At 33.5% G+C, this 25994-nt stretch overlaps 2 protein-coding genes across 7 annotated transcripts in view; both read left to right on the top strand.

Moving 5' to 3' along the window:
* Positions 1–21534, top strand: part of LOC120771125 (rho GTPase-activating protein conundrum) — a 34953-nt gene extending 13419 nt beyond the window's left edge. For 2 of the 5 annotated variants that reach the window (XM_040098977.1, XM_040098979.1), the window contains exons 2-10: positions 16707–17040; positions 17098–17165; positions 18726–18896; positions 18958–19046; positions 19192–19464; positions 19524–19758; positions 19842–20186; positions 20246–20764; positions 20819–21534. In XM_040098977.1, coding sequence (XP_039954911.1) covers positions 16887–17040; positions 17098–17165; positions 18726–18896; positions 18958–19046; positions 19192–19464; positions 19524–19758; positions 19842–20186; positions 20246–20764; positions 20819–21043 — 2079 coding nt within the window. In that variant the 5' untranslated portion in view covers positions 16707–16886 and the 3' untranslated portion in view covers positions 21044–21534. Of the gene's footprint in view, positions 1–16703; positions 17041–17097; positions 17166–18443; positions 18641–18725; positions 18897–18957; positions 19047–19191; positions 19465–19523; positions 19759–19841; positions 20187–20245; positions 20765–20818 lie in introns of those variants that run through there. The other 3 variants (XM_040098978.1, XM_040098980.1, XM_040098981.1) reach the window with 2 other exon arrangements.
* A 3390-nt stretch (positions 21535–24924) lies between these two features.
* On the top strand, positions 24925–25994 carry LOC120771377 (dnaJ-like protein 60). Of its 2 annotated transcripts, none has more exons than XM_040099338.1 (5): positions 24925–25041; positions 25106–25217; positions 25276–25478; positions 25532–25678; positions 25737–25994. In XM_040099338.1, the coding sequence occupies exons 1-5, from the start codon at positions 24989–24991 to the stop codon at positions 25903–25905; spliced, it is 684 nt and encodes a 227-aa protein (XP_039955272.1). In that variant the 5' UTR covers positions 24925–24988; the 3' UTR covers positions 25906–25994. The 2 variants fall into 2 exon arrangements, with proteins under 2 accessions (XP_039955272.1, XP_039955274.1); XM_040099340.1 differs by having other exon boundaries at positions 25755–25993.

Genomic DNA, 25994 nt, shown 5'->3' with positions numbered 1-25994 from the left:
GACCATTTCTGAAGCGTTGTTGCTCCATATGAACACATTAACAGTGCTCTGGCGCTGGCTTTGGAAGGGTTTAATCAACTTTTATGAACGCAACGCATATATTAAACATAAAAACGAGTTTCTCTTTTAAAAATTTGAACTGTGCATTTCCCACCGGGCCATAAATTACATGACTTTTAATTCAAAACTGAAATAAAAGGATCGACAAGTACATAAATTATTTTTTTGTACAAAAAGCCCTTGCAGCTCCACTCCACGTTCACATATTAATTTATTGTATTTAAAATTGTGTATGAAACGAAGTAATACATTAATGCAATTTAAAATAAAATATTTAATAAAGTAATTATGTGAAGCAATCAGAATGTCTTAGCAACGCAAACAACTGCTTCTTAGACGCAGATTTTGCTGTTATGAATACGAAGGCAGCTAGCATTACATATACATTTGTATGTATGCTCAAAGTTTAATATATGTACATACATATGTACATATTAACGTGTGTATGTCAGCATCATATTTAATAAATATTGAAGAATTGCAAATCGCTAAAAATTCGAATCAGCTAAATCAGTACAAAAAGTCGAACAAATGCGCATACATACATACATACATGTATGCAAACCAAACGAGTTTTGACCGTGGAGTTTACAACATATACAAATGTACATACACACTCGCACGCATACTTAGGTATGTGTGTGTATACTTCCCGAAAACGACATTAATCGGCATATTTAATTAGTTTGTCGAAGCTTAAGTTTCACAGAGTTGGTAAGCTTTGACTTGGCAGGGAGGAAGGCAGGTGCAGCAAACTAGTTTGGCAAAATACTTATAGCTCGGAATGACAGACAGCTAACGGCTGATACACGACTGATGGCTGCTGGCCAGTACTAACCGCTAAAATGAAAGAAACAGACGCGATGAATCATCTGCGCTCGACGCTCTATTGTTTGGTCGACCATAACCATACTCGTTTGACCACTGGTTAAGTTGGTTAAGTTAGTAAAATGCTAGCTCGTTTATAATTAATGCATTTGGGGATCTCTTATAAAGGACGTGTGTAACTCAATGCATAAAACCTCAAATGCTACAGTTTAGGAAGAATACCACCTTATGGAAATGTAATTATTTCCTTACGACAATAAAAAGTGTTCAAGAATTTATTAATTATTGAACTTTTCGTCTTATATGGTCGAATAAAAAATATGTATTTATATTACATATATTAAATTTGCCACTATGATTTTAAAAGTAAACGTCGGAGACGCTATTTGTGACCTGGTCTACGGAAAGGGGGCTTAGGTGTCAAAAATCAATTTAATTCACGAGAAACTGACGAAACGAGTTGTTTATTTTTAACAGCTGTTTCCCAGAAAACTAGTTTTCGCACGTTAGCTCCCTTTTCGTAGACCAGGTCACATTTTGCAAAGTCCGGCGCGTCTGTATAAGTATACCCGAACAGGTCATTTTCTCATTCATCGGATAACTATAACATATGGCTGTAATACAAACTGACCGATCCAACTTACATGGAAAACTTTTTAATTTGACGAGGAGTCTTCACCACAGATTATTACCCAAGGTTCTGCTCCTCTGTCCTTTAAGAAATTGTTCAGATCGGACAAATATACCGCAGAGCTGTCAAACAAACTGATCGATCGAACTCAATTCTGTGTATGGACAACTTTTTATTTGACGAGGTTTGAAGCAAAACCTCTTCCGATAAAGTTTAAATTAAAGAAGAAAGCCCAGTTTTTTGCTCTTATGATTTGTTTTTGGCTCTTATCAGTGAAACTTTGCAGTTGATGCTAAAATTACTTTAAACTAGCAAACACTAAGTTGAGTAGAGGATAAAATTTAATACTACCATATATTCACATACAAAAAATTTATATGTATTGTGTGTATATACATATGTATTTCTTTGCAAAAAATGTCAGATAAATAATACTTATGTGTTCGGAAGCATTTTCCGCTAGAAAGCCAGTTATAATTAAAAGTGCATGCCACAATGTTATTTCCTTCATACATAAAAATAAATAGTTGGAGTGTCGAAAATTTTAATTCAGCTTAAAATACCGCAAGTTGCATGCCACATGCGCCAATAATAACACATTGTTCCAATTCAAAGCTGCACGCTGTCTGCAAACAGTTGGTCAAGAGCGTGCGATTCAAAGTTAATTTGGCTAGATACGAGCACATTTACCGTTTATACCGCTATACATACATATACATACATGTACATATTTCGCATATTTTATAAGTGTGTTTGGTGTGTTTGTTTTAGAATAGAGAATCGCTAAAATTATAGCCATTTTTATTTGTTTCCGCAGATGAGTTTATGATGAGACCACAGCAAACTAAAGCTTAGCGGTTTCGCATTTGGCGGCAAATGTCAGAAGTGGCCTAGGAGAATTTAGTATACAGACAGGCTCTTGATTTCCTTATTTCAGTTGCATTCATGTGTGGCGAGAAAACGGAATCACACAAAACTTTCCATTTGGTGTGTTTGCATGTTTTTATACGCTCGCAACATGCTACTACAGAGTATAATACTTCCATTCCACTATAGGTTGTTTTATCATCTAAAACTAATCGATATAGAAACTGAGTTATATTTATATGAATGATCAGGTTGACGAGATTAGTTGAAATCCGTGTGACTGTTTGTCCGCCTGCCTGTGTATAGAATAACTTCAATAAAAATTGAGATATCTTAAAGAAACTTAGTATATGTATATGTTTCTCGGCATCGTAAAATGATTAATATTACAAATGGGTGCAGTCAGACCATTGTCATGTCCACATGGGTGCATTTTTGGCGGAGAGCCTGTTTGAACCGAATTTGACTGTCAAGTAAATGTGATTTTTATTAATTATTAATTGGCTTTAATACTGGCTAATATTAGCCTCTATTTTTTTATTTTAGTTATTTTTAGGTACCGTGTAGCCTAGGTATTTAATGGCACAAAATATACTTTATAGAGAGTTTTTCTACTGTTTGCTTCATTATCTATTCTGAGCAGATCGCGCGATGGATAGTCACATAGCCACATAGCCAAAAGCAATCAATATGGAGAAATGGAAAGTGCTGAAATTCGTAAATAACTCACTTGCCACTGCTTTCCCGAATTGAATGTGCATATTTACGTTAATACATAAATTATGCTTAATGAATGCAAAGTATGGCACAAAAAATTATCAAGGGTTGTACTAATTCCAAGGCAATAAAGTACCTCTTGTCGAACAAAATGTTTAAAAGTGTAGCTTTGATCTAAAGATAGAACTCTCTGATTTCAAACCAAGTTTAGATAAGACCACATTCAAAATTTTATCACTCTAATTTCATATTTGATAAGAAGAAACAAAAATGCTTAGAATTTTAAAAATAAAATTAGTTCAATATTCGATTAACTCATCGTTTGCCAAAGAAGTGATCATATATTAATAACTGGATTTATACAATAATAAAAACTTAAAAAATGTAGAAGTTTAATTTTGTTGATCAACGAAAACAACAATCTTAAATGTGTGATAGCAAGTGGGGGTCGCAAACCGTTAGGCATTTTAAACCATTGTACAAGGAGCTTTTTGCAATGAGTGTCACTCTGAGACTACATCTAACAGTATCGAACAAGCAGAAATGAAGTGAACACTCAATGCACAAAAATATAGGTTTCAAGCATTATACATAAGTATATGTATGTATAAACCTAAACATAAGTATGTATAATATGGATTCAACCCATTAAAGGTTTGGCGTTGGAACTTTAGCTGGAAGAAATGGGAAGGGCATTAGTGATAAAAGTAGAATCGGAGAAAACAAGTGCAAATAAATAAAGATATGAAAATTTTAGCCTCTCTCTCTCTTTGCGCGTTCTTCTTGTCTGCCCTTTTCATTTTAACTTCGTGCACAACAAGATAGTCTCAGTAAGAGAAGGCAAATAAACGCCTCGTAAAAACTTTGGGCTTAAATTTTATTGTTGCACGAATACAAGCTTGACTTTAAGTGCGAAGACGAGCTTGAATGGTGCGGCGGCGTTAAGTACTTTCTGGGTGACTAGGCCAATAGCCAACTTACTGTGGCACTAAGACCACCGATGCATGGCCATTACAAACCGAAGCTGAAAAAAGTCCAATAAATGCGAAAACGTGTCTGCAGGCATTAGCCACACCGACAGACGTGCTTACATACATACTGACAAGTGAGTATATAAAACCTTATACAATGGTGCGTCCGTATGGGTTGATTTTGAAGCGGTAAACGGCTGTTAGTTGAAGGGATTGTGTGTGTGTGTGTGTGTCAGATTCGATTTAGAATCGGTGAGGGTTAATGAATTTTAATTTACGATCTTTATTGTTAAATTACTAAATTCAAGAAACAAAAAAAGTATATCTTATATATGTATATACATATACATATGTATCTATATTTGTGCCAAAATAAACAAGAAGTAGTTATAAAACATACATATCACAGAAAAATTAAATTTTAAATAAATTCATCTTTATGTAATTAAACAAAAACAATTTCACATGTACATAATAATGGCGGAGTCAACTATTAACTTCATGCATACATATGTATGTATGTTATGCACAATATAAATATTGATATTGCTAATAATCGTGTATGGGCGGGTATATGTACATAAATAGGTGTCTACATATACATACATACATACATATTTGCATGTGTAAATAAGCTGTATGAATTAGCATTGCTTGCACACAAATGCTTCGCTATGAATCGGTGCTAATTACCGCCAGTTTTTCTTAACCCTGAAATATTGTGCTTTGCTAAGAAGCCAATAAATAGCAACCCCGCGACAATTACATACATATGTACATACAAGCGTTTATGAACACTTTTACAGGCGAATAGAGAATAATGCAAGCTTATAAAGATAAAATCTAAAGAACCACAAGGTTATGAAATATGCACATATACATACATAAATTCATATATGAAATATATGTACATATATAAATACATACATACCTACCAATAAAGTTAGTGTTTCCTCAATAGAAGCACTTATAAGTGTGGGCATTGTTAAATTCCTTGCATATGGTAAGCCCAGTTGCGGAGGAAGATGCCAAATCTAGCTGTGGAGGTCGTCAGAATGTACATATGCATGTGTAAATGTATGTACATATGTATGAAGATTCGTTGGTTATTAATGCAACATTAATAACGTTTAGTTTCCTAATAGATTTGTGTTTCCAATCTCATTTGAATTATTTGCGTTCACTTTAAGTTAAGAACAAATATATTTTACCTTCTGTAAAGAGGCTTCTGTTCTGCTTGCTAGTTTTAAAAATCTTGATTTTTAACATGTTTATGTTATTTCTGTTGTGTTTTTTCGTTTTTTTAAGATGACATAATATTCGGCAATGCAAATCCGGGATTAAGATACTTCTTATTTTGCAATGAATTGTCTGGAGGATATCTCCAATAACCAATTGCGAGCATTCTTGCGATTATCAAATTATTTTGAAATTGAAAGCGTCAAAAGGAATAATGTTTACAATTTATTACAATTCAAATATGTACATAATAGCGAGATTCCGTTGCTCTTCTCAAATTCTTGAACGGTGTAATACCATGTTCAGGCCGAAAATTTAAAGGGATTAGATTACATTTAATTACATTCACTAATCAGCCCATCTCACTGCCGTTGGAAAGATGAAAAAACAGCTGTTTTTGCCATTCAAGAATTCACATCGCTTAATATTTATTAAAAAAAAAAAACATTTTCATATAGTATTTTTAAATAAAAGCCGTCTTGATTTCGATTTTCGGGTGAAATTAGATTCATTGCTTTAAAAAAACAATTTGATTGTTTACATTTTTTCCCTTTGTAGTATCTAAATCAGCTGTGATATGTAATAGATTTCCAATGCTGACAAGTAGATTGCGCAAAATCAGAGTCGCACAGAAAGATTTAGCGTGGATCAGTTTCAAATCACTCCGATGAAGTGATTTCGAACTGTCATTTTTGTATGGCGAAATCTTGATAAATTTATAAGATTAGTGGGATAAACCACTCAACAGCCGAAATCGTGTGATTAAGTGTCGGTCTGAACATGGTTTAAGTGTATTCGTAAACCCATCAGCAGTTTCTTGTAGGGATGCCCCTAATGTATATACAATAACATACAGTGTTCAAATAGCAATAATCCCGAGAGGTATTTGAAAGATAGGTGGCGCTGACGTACAGGAAAATATTTCGATTATTATGGATAACAGCATGGTGCTGGTACTGATTGTGCTTATATCCGTTCTCGATTTATGATAAACTAAGTACGTAATCCTTTGTTTATGTACATACTTTATTTTACAAAAGTATGCGTAATTAAGTAATAGTGTGCGTATCTTAATCCCGAACTAAATCTTTGATCTGAAGTGATAATGATTTCTTTATTTATTCAGTTAACTAAGATCCATATTTCATGTCTCCATTTGTATTAACGTTTACGAGAATTTAAAATAAGAGTAATGAAACATTTTGGACGATTTGAATATTTGACATTTTAAACCATCTTTGCAAGTAAAACCATTCTCTATTTTGTCTTGCACCGCAATGTTTTCTGGTTTCTTTGCCAAAAATGTTTCGCCAATAAATCGGTTCACATACTACGGCACAATGCGATTGCATGTTGCCAATTAGTCAGCGCATTAAATAGCATACGAAGTCAGTCAGACAACCAGTCAGACAAGCGGTGGAGAAAATTGTGTTAATGTTTAGCGCAGTAGACAATAACTTTTTTTAAAAGAAGCAAATATTTAAAGATACATATATCCCAACTTGTATCATTTTAGTGCTAATAATATTTCGTACAAATATTGTTTTAGGATTTCGCAAACTTTTAGTTATGGAATTTAGGCTAATTTTGAAATTACACTAACTGCCATATTCATAAGTACACATGTTTGTGCATCCCTGTGAGTGCTGCAGATTGCTTCGATAAGTTTCTCCACCGTGTAGACATGCACCAGTCCGTGGCAAACGAATAAAATGCATTTGTACAAACAATAGTCGGTTGGTCTATGCGACGGCGCACAATTATATTTTGGTGGCAACTTTAGCAATTGCAACCGCTCACTATGCGCAACGCTTGACTTGCGCAAGCCTAAATTTTGTAGATTTGTTGTTGTTTTGTTGCTGTATAAAATTAACAGATATGAATATACATATGTACATATTTTAAATTTTTTACTTGAACAGGTAGTCTTTACAATTTTCTTTGAACTGAATCAAAGCATATTCAATTATAGAAGGTTGTGTCGATGCGGAGCGTGCTTCCTCTTACGAAAAAGTGTTTGTATCCACAATGTAAAAATTAGTTGTTATTTGTTTTCCGCATGCATTTTCTCTTTACATTTTGATGACTTTGTGTTATTTACTATTTATTCGTCTTTAGTTCTCCTCAAAAAACGCCTTTTCATTATTTGAAATCTTTAAAAAATTTATTCTTGAAACAGTGCAAAAGAAAACGGTTGATTTTGACATTACGGATCCTGTTACTTTAGACAAGTTGTTATTTTTGTGCTACCGACACAACCTTCTATAATAGAATCATGAACTTGATCTCGTGGAAACTTGGATTGAAAGTAAAGGCTAATGAAGAATTTTTGCCTTTGCCTTTATGAAAGTGTATTTGGTTCTGATTAAATAAAGTATCCCCTTTTCAAGATGACTAATTATTAATGCGTGTTTTAACACCCTGATGTGTGATCTTAAACGCAGTTTTCTGGTTTGAAAAATACTCCATAATTATATGATATTATTGAACCCACATTCACAGATTCTGCCACTAAACTATAGGGAAATCTCTATGAAAGCTTTAGCTTTATATGAAAAGCTGTGGCATTTCATTTGCGTGTAATTGGGTCAATTTGAAATTAAAGAGTCGACCTATTTCTATCATTTGATGGCAGCAATATGTAGAAACTAATTTATGCAACTCTAAAGAAATTTGCACTTAATTAAGCTTCAGAAGCAAAAGCTTAAAAAAAAAGATGTCAAGCTTTCATATACATTTAATTATGAGTATACCATAGATATGTCAACAAATTCAGTATTTCTTTTACATCGCATATATATCTTTGTCCTTAACCCGACTTAGCCTCATAAATAACAACTAGTAGAATTCACTAAGCTTAAGCTTTCGTATATGACAATAGTGTTAAAATTTCTTATTTACAATTCTAAACGGAAAAACGAAACAAAGATATTCTTCAAGTGAAAGAAAGAAGCATTCACCTTAAAACTGACAATGAGTGAATAATGGCTCACAGTTAAGTTTAAATAATTTTCGGTGACGGAATGAATACTTTCGCGTCAAAGCGTTGAAAGAATAAGTATCGCTTGGGTGAGTCTAAATTCATTATCTTTGTGTGAAATGTTGTAAGCCACTGCATTGGTTCTCCTTTATATACAATTTTACGGATCTAGAAACATACATGTACAATGTAATAGTCAATGTTAAATCTCAGAATGCAATGCAAAAAAAGTGTAGGAGCGGAATATTGGGCACATTTAAATGGGCTAGGAATCGCATTCCTAGAAAAAATCTTAGAAAATGCTTAATATCACTTCCAGCGCCGGAATTACTGTAACAGGTTAGATAACGAAAGTGTTTGGGTGTGCCTAATTTGGCAATATTCTTGAATACAACGAACGATAGCTGACCACATTGCATGGTTTGGGGGCAGGTTCAAGTTCAACCGCTCTTGAGTTGAGCAATGATAATCAAAACGAAATCTTTCATAAGAAACACATAGGTGCACAACAAAGTTATCCAATCTAAAGCGGTATCTCTTTTAAGCGTTCTAAGGGCTTTCCATCTATAGTATTTAATTAGCACTGTATATTACTTGAAGAATGACCGTGATGGTGCACACCTTGGGATCTCAATATGTCCCTGGAACTATAGAGTCATAAATCATAGTTTCCCGATGTTTGAGTTGTTCCATTGGAAAATTTCTTCTTGTGGAAAGTACTTATTCTCAGTTATCGGACATAGATGATACAATAGTAGTGACATATTTAAACAACTTGAATGCGATCTTTTCCATATAATTGTGAAAGAATGGTTTCACGTCGAATATATTCACCGAACAAATTTGATACGGACTGAAATTTTCACGTATTTTAACACATAAGAGGCTTGCGAACCAATACAAGAATGCCAATGAGTAATCTAACTTAGCATACTCTTGTTTAAGCCTCTGCTGAGCTGTCGGTTTTGGTTCATTTTTTGAGCGCCATTGGCTAGATTGTTTCGACGCCGGGTCCTCTTCTATGTTGCCAAGCATCTTGAGTCTAGCACTGACACACTTCATACCCAAGCATTAACCAAAATCTGTTGAGTCGATGCATTAGAGATCTTGAGATCCTCTGCTCCGTCTATCTGATGCCAACAGCATAATTTCCAAGCATTATATTATTAGATGAAGGCGGATGAACGACGCGCATGAGGCAAGTTTTTGATGGCTTTACACTGAATGCAACCTAATCAAGTAGTCCGGGTCAAATTTGATCAGATGCGCAAGCCATGTAAATACGAATGTGTTGGTAGTTTAATATTCTTTCATCATCCTCCAGTTAATATCGATTTACAAAAGTTGGCGTTCTGCACATATCGGTATCCACACACACACACACATGTATATCGGTGTTGCGTTTGTAATAGTAATTGTTATCTAAAATTATAAGTTAACAGTACAAAATTCAGTTCTGATTTCATTATTACTTTTGTTTTTCGGTTCTATATACTTATATAAGTATATATATGTACATACATATGTATATACACATATATAACTTTTAGAAAGTTCTACTTACCCAAAAAACAGTTTTCATTCAATTGGATGATTGGATGACTTGTTAAAATTGAACAACTACACGAAATGAAAATCGGTTTTTAAAGCGATTTCGGTTGATTGCGCATATTTGTATACATATGTACATATGTACATATTATAAATGTGAAGGCATGTAGAATATGCCATGCACTTATCAAAGCACGTTGTTTAAGTATAAGATAATGGAAGCTTCAATTTTCTCGCTCTGGACGTCATGTCTGGAATGCCGACGCATATATCATGGAATACAAACATATGTACATATGTATGTATGTATGTACGTACATACACATGAATTTCCATGAAACTCCCCGCTCGTGTCTTCCTTTACTTATTTTAACAAATTTGAGAATGTCCATGTGATTAAATGTACTCGTATACATATCTACAAAACTTTGGGGTCACCAAAATTTCACTTGATTCAATTTATTTGTAATTTCATAATCGGTTAACATGAAAGCGGCATTAGCATATGTAGCGCCCTGAAATGAAATGAATAATGTACTGCTACGAAAACATGCCAGCAGAGTGAATATAATGGTAAAACAACTGGAAAATATTCAAAACAGTAGAAAGGTAAAAAGCAGATAAAATAGCGTTTACAAACACATTCACACATATACATCTATTCACATATACATATATGTATATTAATTTCTTGTGCGTAAGCGTGTAAGCTGGTATTTTGCCATAAACACCGAATATCTACCAGAATATGTTCATATGTTTGGATTTGTGCTCATTGGTTCATTAACAAAATCCATAGACACTCACATACTTTGCATACACGCACGCACATACCCAAGTGCGTATGTATGCAGACAGGTGTGTAGATGTGAAATGTCGAACCTATTGATCAAGGCAATGTTCGGAGTGTTCGTTAAAGACCGAACATATGCATATCACTGTTGGAGTTAGCTTGGCCAAAACTTAAGTAGCCAACTAGGCGAGTCGGTGTGAGCATGTACATATGCATAGGTGTGTGTGCCTAACTGCCTGGCTGGCAGGTCGATTGGCCTCAACTTGCCAAGTGCACGCGTGTGGCTTGGCGTTTTCGTTTGTGGGTAATTAAGTCAACGCTCATGCGGCGCTGTCGTATGACAAACCGATCCGCGTCGTGAGATTTTTCTCAACATTTTAATGCATTCTTGCATCACAAATGCATTTCAACTTTCAAAAATATTCCGTGTAATTTGGTATTGTATATATGTATGTATGTATATTAGGGTGGGTCAGGAATAACAGTTTAAAATGTTTCCTTAGATACCGTTAAAACATCGGCTGAAATGTATGCATGTGTGTAAATAACTCTGGCATATTTTCTTATTTGTTTGGATGTTTAACACATTTCAACAAATTATTGTATGGTGAAAAGACAAACTTCTTTATATTACATGTTTTTATATTGTTATTTAACAAAGCAAAAGTAGACACAGTGTTATATACATTAGAGTGATTAAAAAAAAAAAAAATTTTCGTTCGGTACTCGGAAAAATAGGTTCCTAGACACCTCTAAGAAAGCTTCTCCAAACATGAGTTTTTAATTGTAACGGGAAGGTCCTCCTACATACAGTTTTCTATTTTTTCTTATTATCAGATTGAAAAAATTATATCTCGCTTCCAACTACTTGAAAAAATTTCTTGTTACTTAGATTTTGTAGGAAATTGAATGCTCTACAAAAAAGGTCTATCATGATTTTTTAAAAGATATTAACAGTTAAAGTTTGATTATTTTTAGGAAAATTTTTTATTTGTTATGAGTTTTATAACTCAATAAAAAAAAATTATTATAAATGATGAAATTTCTATTAATAATTTCTCTTATTAATTTTTTTTCCATTTTTTTTTTATAAATAAACAAATTTCACAATCAGCTGTCTAAATGCACAAGTCTACCGTCCGTCACCATAAAATTGCAAAGCGTATTAGCGTTGCTAAATGCGTATTAATTGTGCTCATCTGTCAGGGCTATAAGACATTAAGATGCGACATACAGACAGCCGATATATATCCCCTCAGCTCATCTCCTATACAATTTCTGTATTCATGGATCATCTCCTATACAATTTCTTCTCACTCTCATTCTCATACCTAAAATCAGGAGTCCAAAGTTATTAAAGCATTTTATATTCTTACAAAGATAAAGGCAAGTATTCGCTCTACGAAACACACTCATCTATGAAGTGTACGTAATAATGCGTAAAATAATCTGGAAATTTAATTTAACATACCACGTTGTCCCCTAAAATCTTTTCCACTTATGCAGTCATCGCGACATTTCGATTAGTCATTGTGCCGGAGCTCGTTTTATTGCTTTTGAAAGTGTGATTCTTCGAGTTAAGTAAAATTAGCTGGGTGGCAAAGGCAACAGAGAAGACCCAAGTACAAGTATGCGTGTGTGCGAATATTGAGGCATGTATTCGAAGTATTCCGGCGCATTAAGATAGTTGAGGTTTACTTTTATTGACTTTTCTGAGGGCTTCGGCGCCAATAATGTAATAAAAACAAATATAAAATGTAAAAGCTAACTTTCAAAAGATTCTAAGACATATTTTTTGCATTAACCAGAGGCTACAAAATGTCTTTTGCCTTTGTTTTTGTTGACAACATTGATGGCTGCATTTTGTTTGCATCTGAATGGGTGAATACTGATGCATTTTTAGTTGGCAACCAAGCGAAATCGATGAAAGAATTTGAGAACCCCAAAGAACACGAAAAACAATGACAATAGTGATGATTAGAGCATCGCGAAGAACAGTAAAGTATTGAAATGAGCTAGCCTGCAAATAGAACCTTACTTGCCATATTATAGACGTGGAAGAGCATAAGACATATTGAAAAAAAAATTATGATTCGAAACACTTTATTTTCCAGTGTTCTTAGGGTTTACCTTTTAGCTATAATTTTGCGTCGCAGGCACTAATATTGTCGATAAGTAGCGATTTAGATTGCAATAATAATCGTCAACAATAGTATTTTATAATCGAATCCCAAGAGTTTTCTTACTAAGGAACTAGATATGTATGTCAGTTTCAGTGAGTTTTCAGACCTAAAAATCTATTATTTATACATGTATGTATATACATATGTAAAAATCATTTAAAATTTTTGGCTTAGAAATTCCATTCCATTTCGATCGGAGGGGCAAAAAAGATTTTTCAAACTTCAAGAAAAGGAAGTCATGCAAGACTCAACACGGTGAGGGTCCAAAGCCCAAAATTTCTATACACGTTGAGCGACTTGTATGAAGAAAAGTTGCTGAATGCACTGAATTTTAATCGAGGGAGTTGATCGAAAGTTTTGGTTTGGATATTTCCTTTAGTACAGTGCAAAGGAAATTACGAATATTTCGTTTGGAAAACTATGCAAAAAAACTGCTTATGATTTCCATTGCGAATAGGACAAAAGACTAGAGTTTGCAAAACAATATCTAACTTTTGGGATAAAGTTATTTGGTCCGGTGAATCCGAATTCGAACTAAGAATTTCAAAAATACGTAAGCCGCGTGTGTGGTGTAAACCTTCTGATCGCTTAAAACCACAGTGCATATAATCATCAGTGAAGCATGGAGGAAGTTCTCTCATGGTTTGGTGCTGTTTCTCAAAGTTTGGTGCGGCTAGTTTAGTTAAAATCGACGGACGATTGACGGGTGCTTCATATGTTGACCTTAGCGAAAATCTGACAATAACTGCGAAAAATGAATTTGGCGCCGTTTGTCTCCCAATAAGATAATACACATCTCGCCTGGCTACTCGCTTTTTTTGAAGAAAAACTGAACTTGCCAGCTCAGTCACTGGATCTAAATACAATCGAGCATTTGTGGTCAATTTTTGATTCCAAAATACCAAAAAGCAGCCAAAAAAATTGCCATCATTTTTCTTAGAGATGAAGCGTCTATTGGTTCGAGTTATGCCAACACGTCTTCGTGCAGTAAATCAGAACAAAGATGGAATACTAATTACTAAACTTACTTTTAAACCAAACTTTTTTTATTTTTTTTAAGTTTATGCTTTCATTAGGCAACCTTTTACTATCTATCCCTGGAAAAAGATACATAAGTATGTATGTACATAAGTATATTAATTTCTAATTTCTAAAATCTGTATTGAAACTTCCATTTGATGCCTACATATGTACATATGTATGCGATGTATTATGTACCATATATGCACATATGTATGTATGTAATGCTCTTTTACAAATGTAGAAAATGCAATTCAACATTCGACAACGGCGAACAATGCAGAGCAACGCAGTTGCATGAATCGCATGAATTGCAAATCTGACCAAAAATACTGACATATGTACATACATATGTATGTACATATGTAGGTCTATGCATGTATGTATGTATGTACAGCAAGCAGGTAACATAATTTCGTAACCTTTTATTTACCCATAAAATAAATACATGTTTTAATTGATTTTTTAAATTAAATCCGATTACTGAGTAAAAAAGTGACAATTGCATAGGGCGAAGCATATGAACTGAAATTAGCGCCACATTAAAACCAAAATCGAAACAAATTGCAGCTTTTGGGATTTTTTTTTCTCTTTTTATTTGAGCTACCACATCTTTGCCTTGGCTAATTTTGAAAGTTTTACGAATGCGATGCGGTTTCCATGGCCAAATCAACAAAATTTGTTGTAATAGTTACATTTGTGTTATAATTCATCAATGTTCGTTTAATTATTCCGACAACATTTACATAAATATCCACCATACATACATACACAATTCATATGCACATTTAACTCTGCATAACTGCCCATACTATGAACCAACAATGCCTATGCCATGAATTTTATCCATTCTCAACGAGAACAACTTATAAAATGAATATTACTTAGGATAAAATTCTTCAATAAATCGATTTCCTATAGGAATTTCATTCAGGACGTGTCAGTATACATAACATATACATATGCACATACTCCTTATAATTATTTACATACCTACATACATACATATGTATATATTAGGTTGTCAAAAAAGTCTTGCGGTATTTTCGCTAGTTGGCGCTGAAAGCGCGTAGTTCTAGTTTTATTCGTCGCATCGGGTCATGCTATACCTTTTTGGAAAGCTCATTTCACGCGCTAACACGTGTTTGATTGATTGTCGTTTCTTTTAAGTCGTTCGTGAGTTATAGCCCCGCAAACATGGAGCACAATAAAGAGAAAATACTGCATATTTTAGAGTACTACAACGATAAAGGCAAAAATGCATCTCAAGCCGCCAATAAAATTTGTGCAGTTTATGGACCCGATACAGTTTCCATTTCCTCCGCACAACGATGGTTTCGCAACGAAAACGTTCGTTCTGGTGTAGAGGTGGTCGAAGATGCGCCACGCTCCGGAAGGCATGTCGTCGAAAATTGCGATAAAATCGCTGAATTGGTCGAAAGAGACCGGCATATTAGCAGCCGTAGCATCGGTCAAGAGCTGGGCATGAGTCATCAAAAATTTATTTCAATTTCAATAAAAAAAAAATTCAATAAAAATACCGCAAGACCTTTTTGACAACCCTTTATATACATACATATATATGTACTTAGTGTAGGAGAGCGCTAATTAACCATTACGACGGCGCAATTGCGCATTAGTACGCATCCACTACGTCGGTATGTTTGTATATAGTTTGTGTGTACATTAGAGCGGGTAAATTTATTTTCTATAAAATCGTGTATGCGGAAAATGTTTTACGGATTATTCTAAACAACTTTGCCTAAGAGACCATGGTTCTAAAACTGGTTTTAAGCCCATGACTTTTAAGACTAAGTTTAAAAAATCTGAATAAACAGTTGTATAGCAAATATATAAAATATTTAATTGCCTGATCTTGTCGATTCCGACAAATAATCAATATAATATCGAAATGCACCTATGTTTGCATAAAATTTCATCCGGATATCTCAGAAACTGACGAACATTTCTTTGATCATTTCTATGATCCCTAAAGCACTTCGCATTAAACATCGCTGCCTCAAAACCGGTTTTAGACTCATAGTTTCCTAGGCAAAATTTAGAATGATCCGTAGAACATATCTGGCAAACGCGACTTTTCAGGTTTGTAAATCAAGCCGCTATAATTCCTTATACATATGCATGTATGTATGTATATTCACTATACACTATACACTATACTATACATATGTACATACATATATGTATGTACATACATCAGTGTTTGAAAAGTCTGTCACCCTAGCGTAAAGTTAAGTCACCAAGAAAATCTTTTTAGGTTATAAGTACTATCTTTCGACTAGTCCTAAAAAGACAGACTAACACTAAACACAAATTCAAATAATAAAACGATTTTGTAATGAGTTATTTATAATTATTATTAATTAGTTGTAAAATAATTATGAGTCGCACATATGAATATATGTATGTACACACATACATATGTATGTATGTATGTAGATATTTCTAGTCGCAAACGGAAGTGTAACCTATAGACACACTTTGCGCTCCACAGAGATTTTTTTCGTCGAGTAGCTTTAGTTGACAGCAAATGTGCATATTGGAATGCATACATACGCATGCAACATGTTAGTTTCCGATTGGTATTGGAAAAGTATTACTGCTGTTGTTGTGGCATACGTTCATAACTACATACATATTACTTTGCATTATTAAAAATATTCAGCATTTAAACGCTATTATATCAGAAACACCTTGCTGTACTTGCGTATGTACATATGTATAATTGTAATATGTATAAATGTATGTACTAAATAGTTATATATGTAAATAGATATGTACATATATAGTGCTTAAAACATAAATATTTTGATTAAATGAAGATTTTACTCTTTTCTTTTAGCAGCAGTTTACTTAAACGTCAAACGGCACCCAAATCGAACACAGCATTGTCAATATGGAGTAGACTGTACGTGTCTTGCACTGTAAATAGAAATAAAACGGCACAGGAATATTGATAGGCCCAACACTGTGCAATAATTTTCTAAACTTCTAATTTCTTCGCTAAAGTGATCAAAGCAACAATATGCCATATTTTCCAAATATAAATAAAAGTCAACATGTTAAAATGACAAGTAGCAACACATCTTTAGACAACACATCCGATCAAGATTACAGCGAATTTCTTAATGAGTATCAGACGAATTCGCCACATAATGAACCTGAGGCGCATTATGAAGGTGAGTTATGTTTTTTAAACTTATTACAAAATTTAATTATTTTACTATTTTTTATAGAGGGTGAATTGGAAGCTGAATGGCTGGTAGCCGCTGGTTTTCCACAGCTCATAAAACCATTTGAGCAGGTAAAAACTCCATTTAAATAAATTCTCCAAATAAGTTTATTTGCAATGAAAATGTAAAAAAAAAAACAAGAAAACTTCAAGGTATAAAAAACAATATGTTTATATATAAAATGTTACGAGTCACGTTGTTTGTCCGCGATGGACTCCTAAACTACTGAACAGATTTTAGCAAAATTTAGCACGTTGTGTTCAGTTCGAACCAACTTAGAAGATAGGATAGTAAAAACAATTCATAAATAAAAAATACAATGAAAGCTCTATTAAGCGGACATCTCCATTAACGATGTGCATTGGCCGGTCCAACAATTTGTTGATGTTTATTAAGTACAAGCTATTAAGCGGATAGAAACGCTGGTAACCATACATTGAGAAAGCAGCCCTGAGTTCGTTATTTTTTCCAATGAAATTTATTTATACAAACATATTCAAATTTAAACTTCAAGTACAATCCTTTGGATTCTTATGCCAACAAAAACGTTTTTGCCTTTATTCGCAAATAATTTTTTTTTTTTGGCTTTATTACAATTTTTGAGACTTCAGACGATTTTGCTATTCTGTAAGTGACAGTCACAAAATCTATTACATTTCATTATTCAGAGATGTTTTTAAACTTGAATGAAAATAAATATGTCGATAACAAATATTAAATTTTCTATAACATAGCCAAAAAACATAATTATCAATAAAAATAAAAATATATGTTGACTTTGTTTTATAATATTAACGAAATTTATGTAAAATTGATTTATTTTTAACCTTTTCGTGTTTGAATTGCTTAAAAATAGAAAATAACTATAATCGATTAATATCTGTGATGATCTCTATTCAGTATATTCAAAATGGCGACAAGAGTTCTTTTTAGTTTGTGACCTGCTAACTATCAGGTCTCAAATTTGAGGCAATAGTTTGAGACTAATGCTAGAGACTGTTTAGTGAGTAGTTAGTTACTAACTAGTCACAAATTGAGACTTTACCTCAAAATGTCTCAAATAGGAACTAGAGACTGGTTACAGAATCCCGCTATTAAAAACTCAAATTTAGAGACTTGAGACTGTACTAACTGACAGTACAGAATCGCACGGTAAATTAAAGACAATTTTTGCTACTTGGGACGATTTTGCTGCTTATGATATAAGTAGCTACAATCGCAATTTTTTGTATTAATAATTTATATTTATCATCATTAAATTTTAGTTGTAATTGAATTGAAGGGAATGTAATAATTTTATAGTCATCAGCTTATTACTGCAGGTTTCTTTTCTGTACGAGAATACAACTCTGCTTGCAACTTGTTCAAACATCTTTTATCGACTTTCGTTGATACCATCCACATATCAGTTATGGTCAATTGATTAAATTAAATTTGTTTACGAAATATTACGTCCAATTATTTAAAACACTTGCCACAAAAATTTGTACAGAAATTATTTTACATTGTCTCCTACTACTTTTTAATGGTTGCGGGAAATATTTATGTGAGGAAGCCATTATTTATATAGTGGTATATGTAAAATTATAAGTATTTGATAACGCAACGAATGTTTTATATTTAATATAAAGGGTCTCGAGTTACGAACTTCGGAATTGGAACCGATATTAGCTTCACTATCTATGCCTCACGCCGAAGCAATAAAACAGCGCGTTCGGGCGCTGAACCACACAGTAAGAGGTCGGACGAAAAATCGCCAAAAACGCAAACCTGATATTAGGGATGTCTTTCGAGATTTTGATGTAAGCAAAAGACATGTTACAATTGTATATTTCTTTGCTAAAATAGTAATATAAATTGTAGGAATCCAGTACAGGAACACGATCTCGCAGTGCTACTCCTGACTCCTTAGACTCTATCCACGGAGACGAAGTTTGGGGAAACACATCGATGTAAGTAATTTCTAAATAAACAGAAAATACACGTCTTGAATGTCGAAATTAATCAAGCATACATACGTATGTGTATAAATTAAATACATACATTTTTAATAAATTTAATAAAAAAAATGTTGTCATCTTTAATTTCTTTATGCAGACCAAGCTTTGTGAGCATTTTCGATCATGGCTCAGTTGCAGACTCAGGAAACGGCCATCAGACATTACAATTGGGCAAAAATCAAAAACAGCGACTCCGTCGGACGCCAAGTGCTCCACTTAAAGGTTCGCAAGACATTTTTCGAGGTTCACACGTTCGCTGTGATATTCCAATGTTTGCTGCAGAGGGCATTGAGCTGTTAGGTTTTTCTCGTATTGGCACCATCCATATCCCACGAAATCGTTCTGGTTCGGATCCATCCTGCTCAGTGGGGTTTGTATATTTCGAAGCTTTTTATTCACCAATTAAAAAACGAAACTTTTCCATTATAGTCGTGTACACGGTCAACTTATACAATATTCAAACAGTGATACCAACGCTTCAGGAGAATCGAGTGACGAATGTCTATCTAATACTGCGCGCCTGTCGAGCTCTTCTTCTTCGGAGAGCACTCCGCAAAAAATACACTTGGAGACCCCCCCACAAAGTGTACAGAACTCGCCATCTTCTAGGGACGGTATTAGTTTTGAAAATATGTTCCGTGAGACTTCTAGTCAAGATGGAGTGGTAAGTGGCTGAACTAGATTAATGCTATTTAATTTAGGAAAAGCATATAATTTGATTTTCTCCAATATTTATTTTTTATTTAGGATGTTGTGGATAATAGTGACGCTTCATTGGAGTTTTGTACAGACATAGATACCATTAACGAAACAGATTTGAAACGTCTTCAAGCTGTTTTCTGGTTAGAATTAGCGGCATTATTCGATCGAAATCATGTTTCGCTTGATAAGCGGAAACCATTTAAAAGACGTCGAAAAGAAGAGGGTCACCTCTTTGGCGTTTCTTTAAATGCTCTTATACGGCGTGATCAGCAAATAACAGGTAGAGACTCCACGTTGGTGCCATTGTTTTTAGAAGGCCTTCTAGAGGAACTAAATAAGCGGGGTGCTAAAGAGGAAGGTATTCTGCGCGTTGCCGGGCACAAGCAAAAGGTAATTTTCTTTTCCCGATGAATATTATATGCAATTTGATTTAATAATTTTAAATTTAGACTGAAATCCTTTACAATGAGCTAGAGTCGACTTTCTATCAGAAGCCGAAAAAGTTCACGCAACTATTGAGTTCAACTAGTGTGCATGATCTAAGTGCCCTACTCAAGCGTTGGCTACGGGAGCTTCCTCAACCACTGCTCACGAATGAACTAATTCAACTTTTCTATCAATGCCATGCTTTGCCAATAGCAGATCAAGCAAAAGCTCTGGCGATTGTCGTTCAGATGCTACCACATGAAAATCGAAACACATTGCGGACTCTGATACGTTTTCTGAACAACATTATTGAACAAAAAGATTACAATAAAATGAATATGCACAATGTTGCAACAATAATTGCACCATCCTTTTTCCCGCCACGTTACATACACCCAACGGACAAAAATAGTATTGAGGAACAAGTGAAAATGGCTGCACAGTGCTGCCGTCTTACCAATATGCTGATAACGCGTGGAGAAGCGTTATTTCAAGTGCCAAATAGTCTAATAGAAGAATCCAAATCAAACAAAACACGACAGGTATACTCTTGTATTATGATTTTACTTGCTGTATACTAATTAATTTTTTATTAGGGTAAACGCATTTTACATAGACGAGTCAAAGCCACAACGTCACTACTTCATCCAAGCAGTAGTAACACCAGTACTGTTGGGGACATTAGCCACCATCATACCCATTTGCAATCGCATCACCAGCCAAGTAGTCATGTTGTTAACGTGGTGACAGTGGATGGCAATACCACGGTAAAACGTCAACAGTCAATAAACCCAAGTCATGTACATCGTCTAATCATTTGATTCTTATGGTAAAGGAATATAATACTTGATCTAGCTGTATTACATCATAAGGGGAATAGTTTAAGCCTATGCATAGAAATTACACGAAAAAATTTCAGTTTTTAAATCGGAATAAATGTTAAAATTAGCTTTACAGATATGAAGAAAAATCAATTTTTGCCACATTTTACTTTCCACTATTTAGAAATTATATATTTTAGTTATTGGTATTTGACATCGAGATTAAAAATTGTGCAACACAAAACAAAAATTGTATGTTTATATACATATTTGGACCTTTTACACAATAATATTCATGTGTTTGCATGTAATTCAACATATTGTCACAATTAAAATAGTCATCACCGCATGTTGTGCCGTGAATATTCAAAATTCATAATTTGTGCTCTAATGTATACATATATAAAAGCTATAAATTATAATATATGCAAATACAAATTAATACGAACATACACAGTACGCGTAAAATAAAAAAGAGTAAATATTTCAAAGTGCCGTTAATTTTGCTTTTGTCTAAATAATTTGTTTGCTTGTGATCCCAGTGTTTCTTCTAATAGTAAATGTGCCAACAAAATAAAATCTACAAAATAATTGAGAAGAATGGCGCCGGTTTGACTTACATTGACTAGACAAGAACCCGAATCCAAATGGAAATCATCGGTTCTGTTCTGCTTTGGAACCAACTTTCAACTGTCATGGACTCGAATGAATCTAAATTCTGATTCGAATAAGAGAAACATTCGACTTAAATTGAACCCAAATCTTTTTTTCGCATTATGATTTTCAATTACAATTTGCTTGTAAGGATTAAGATTTGACAAATAATTAATAAGCTGAAAATTTTTAAAAGAATATGAAAGCACTTTAATTTAGTTATTGCTCACAAAAAGGTGAATAATTATAAAAAAAGAAATAAGTTTTGATATACAGTCGAAACTCCCTATAACGATTTCCAAGGGACTGGATATTTACTTCGCTGTAAAGAAAATTCGCTATATAAAAAAAAATCAATTTTGTTCCTTTTAACATTTTTCATTTGTAGTAGTCAGTTATTTTGGTTTGAAGTACATTTTCCGCTTTTCTTCTACAATATAATTTTCTAATACATTTAGAGAAGTAAACACAGTGTTTGGTTGGTTGGTTTTCATTTCCAAATAGGTACGGAAACCTTCAATTGTTGTCACTTGCATAGTTCGGTTGTTCCCCAAAATACACTTTCAATTTTATGGTAATAATTCGTAAATAATTCGTTGAACTATGTCAATGTCGTCCTATATTTCCTACAGCTCATCGTTCCATCGACTGCGGTATTCACCGCGGCCAATGCGCAAAAGACCATAAATCTTCCGCAGAACCTTTTACTCGAAAACTCTTAACGTCGACTTCTCAGATGTTGTCATAGTCCATGCTTCTGCATCATACAGTTGGTTTGAAAACGGTAATAGGGGCCTTAATTGCTTATGAGGAATTAAAGAAAATCACATGAATCAAGGAAATCACTGCCATTTCGTATAATTGACTTAACTTACTTTTAGAGAAATAATGAATTACCAATGATTTTCCGTCGGAACTCTATAAAAAGGAAGAGAAGGGGATAGAGTGAGATATGATAAGAAAAACATTAGTATGAGTTTTATAAAAAAAATTTTCAAATATGTAAATAAAGTTTATTTTTTAATCAGAATAAACTAAGTAAATAATGTACATATACGCAATAAGTAATTTTAACCTTCCGTTTTTATTTTTTATTTCGCTCGCTTTAAGTGAAGATAAAAACATTTTGACAAAGAAAAAATGCAAATTTTATAATGAACAAGAAAACACGTTAACTTCGGCTGCACCGAAGCTAATATACCTTTCACAGGTGCATTTCTTTCAGTAACTATGTATTCAGTTTGTATGGAAGCTATATGCTATAGTAATTCGATCTGAACAATTTCTTCCGATATTACATTATTTCTATGAACAATAACTCACACCAAATTTCGTGAAGATATATCGTGAAATGTGAAAGCTTTCCATACAAGAACTTTATTCCGATTGTTCAGTTTGTATGGTAGCTATATGTTATAGTGGCCCGATATCGGAAGAGAAAATGACATTTGTAAAATTTCAAAACGATATCTTAAAAATTGAGGGACTAGTTCGTATATATACAGACGGACAGACAGACGGACATAATTAAATCGACTCGGCTCAACATACTGATTATTTGTTTATTTTATGTGTGTACTAGTACTCTTAAAATTATTCGAATATCTTGAAAACCGATGATTCGAATATCCGGTTTGTAACCGTTCGTATGAATATTACCCGATCATTACTATTCGAAAAGTTGCTCTGCTGTAAGTATTTGAATAAATAAAAATTGTTTGATATTCAATTTTTGTTTGTTTTTAAATTTGTAAGAAAATACTATTTTTTTGAATGAATAATTTTACAACATTTTTTTACTGAATGTTTCACTTAGCATTAGTATGTACATATTAACATAGGAAACAAGTCTAAGATTTACGAACATTATTGTTAAATTTGTTTATAGATTTATCACAAAGAATTTGTCAAAAAAAACTATTTCATTATTCAAAACCATGATTGAATTATATAAGGTTGTGTCGATTGATCAAACACAAGAATTTGTCAAAAGAAATTGATAATGTCAAAATCAACTGTGTTGTTTTTTTTATTGAAAAATTTATTCCAAAGGTTTCAACCAATGAATATGGTTTTCGAGTGTTAACTGTGTACGAAGAGATTGTAAATAACACTAAATCATCAAAATGTAAAAACAAAAAACTTACTTTGACATTATGAATACAAACACTTTTTTCGTAAGAGGAAGCACGCTCAGTATCGACACAACCTTCTAAAATTGAACCATGTTCAAAACTTCGTGGTATTTGTTGATGTAGTCTCGGACAGAGTCTAACCTCACCTCATGGCTTTTCCTAGCCTTCATATGCCTTTTAATTCCTTATTCTTCTCTGATTCATCCATCTCTTGCTATGTTCTGTACTTTAGAGGCAGTTGAAAAAATAATTTGCAAAGCAACACTCCATATATATGTCTGCCCCCGCAACAATCTCCAGTCGAACATCACTCCCTTTCTCCCATCGTTACCTGTAAGAGGCTAATCCTAGAAGCGTTTGACTAGTCAAAAGCTTTTAACACAGTCAATCACATAAGATAAATGGTCTAAGCTCTCGGTTCAACAAAAAAAAATTCTAAATTATTAGAATGGAACAGATTTACTGATTATTTCTCGTTAAAAAGTGTGATGCATAAATCAGGTTACGACAACCTTGACGTAATTGAACCAACAAAAAATATTGTTCTTGATTTTATGTTATTATTTTTTTATTTTAACGTTTTTTGCTCGATGTTGATATATCTTTGTTAAGAGATCTAATTTCTCAATACATTCGAAATCTAAAAACATGCGTTTAATTTTTCCGCCGCGTTCTTGGCAATTAGCTTCTTCCAACGGAGTGATGATTCCATCAGACCAAAAACCATATCAAACTGTCAATTTAGGTAAACGTAATGGCTGTTCATAAATAATGTGGATTTTCTTCGCACTGGAATCGAAAGTTTCGTTTATTTACCGCACCACTCAGATGAAAGTTATCGTAATCGGAGAAGATGATTCTAATGCATAAATATAGAAATCATATCATCCCTATTGGAAAACCCGGTATATTGTTTCAGAGCTAACTATGTCAATTCAAGATTGGTAGAAAGGTACTTTATGTTAAAGCATTGCTGAAATTTTGTGTTTCTGGCATCACTGCATATACTGTTTACATTTTTTGCAAAGCAGGCTGTTTGCTGTAACAGCTGATTGCCTTTTTATTTTTAATTTTGTATTTTGTTACGGATGTGTTATTTTTAAATTTCTTTAAAATTTTATAAAATTTCAAGTAGTTTGAAATTATTTATTATAAAATGCAAAATATTATCTGTAATAAAAGCCCGTATTGGAGGCGTATACAAACTGCGTAAGATGAATTAGATATACTTAGTACTTCTGCAACAGATTCAAATTATTTTTCTTACACATAGAATTCGGCACAGTAGTGTGCAAAATGGGGAAACTTATTATGACATACTTAAAGTGCAGAAAAATTGTAGTAACCAAGAAATACGAAATGCTTTTGTACAACTTTCAAAAAAGGTACGTCTAAAATATACAATATATCTCTAAAATAATAATGTATATAAATATCTTCCAGTTTCACCCCGATGTCAAAGGGATCACCCCAGATCCTAAACAAACAGCGCAATTTGTAAAGATTTCGGAAGCTTATCAAATTCTCAGCAAACCCAAATCACGTTCAGCATATGACCAACGATTATGGGACGCAGGTGTGCTACGGCCTGGTCAAAGATCGAGGTCCGGAGCTGTAAAAAATATGCACTCCGCTGAAATACATAGGTATGTATACATATCCAAATGGTACATCTCTAGAACCAGTGAATTCGTTTTAGGCCATGGGAAATAAAACCAAACTTCGACCCAAATCCCGGGCCTTACTATGGGGTGAAAGGTTTAGAGCGAGTATCTAATTTGAAAGTAGCCATTGCTCTTGCAGTTTTAGGAATTGCTGGGGCAATATTTGGATTTGTTTCCGTAAAGTAAGAACATATGTAGATCCATCATTCATGATAAATCCACCAATTATATATAACATAGCACTTATTATTTCTTCAGTCACTCCTTCACTTTTAATCGCCAAAAATTAGATGCTAAATCAGCGGAAGCGGGGATTTATCATGCGGCGATTCGTGCGGACGCTGAAAAATATGGCAATGAAGAACAACTACGGCGAATGCTGAATCGAATGTCAAAGGACGAAAGATAAGTTCAACGACCTATGGAATTTATTCTGCACATATTTTAATATAATTGTTTATATTATATAATAAAAAAATACATGTGATATTGTAATCA

The sequence above is a fragment of the Bactrocera tryoni genome, chromosome 3 (genome assembly GCF_016617805.1).
Source record: "Bactrocera tryoni isolate S06 chromosome 3, CSIRO_BtryS06_freeze2, whole genome shotgun sequence".
In the NCBI taxonomy this organism is placed as follows: domain Eukaryota; kingdom Metazoa; phylum Arthropoda; class Insecta; order Diptera; family Tephritidae; genus Bactrocera; species Bactrocera tryoni.
The sequence above is the reverse complement of the archived record's forward strand: the minus strand, read 5'-3'. Positions and strand labels throughout refer to the sequence as shown.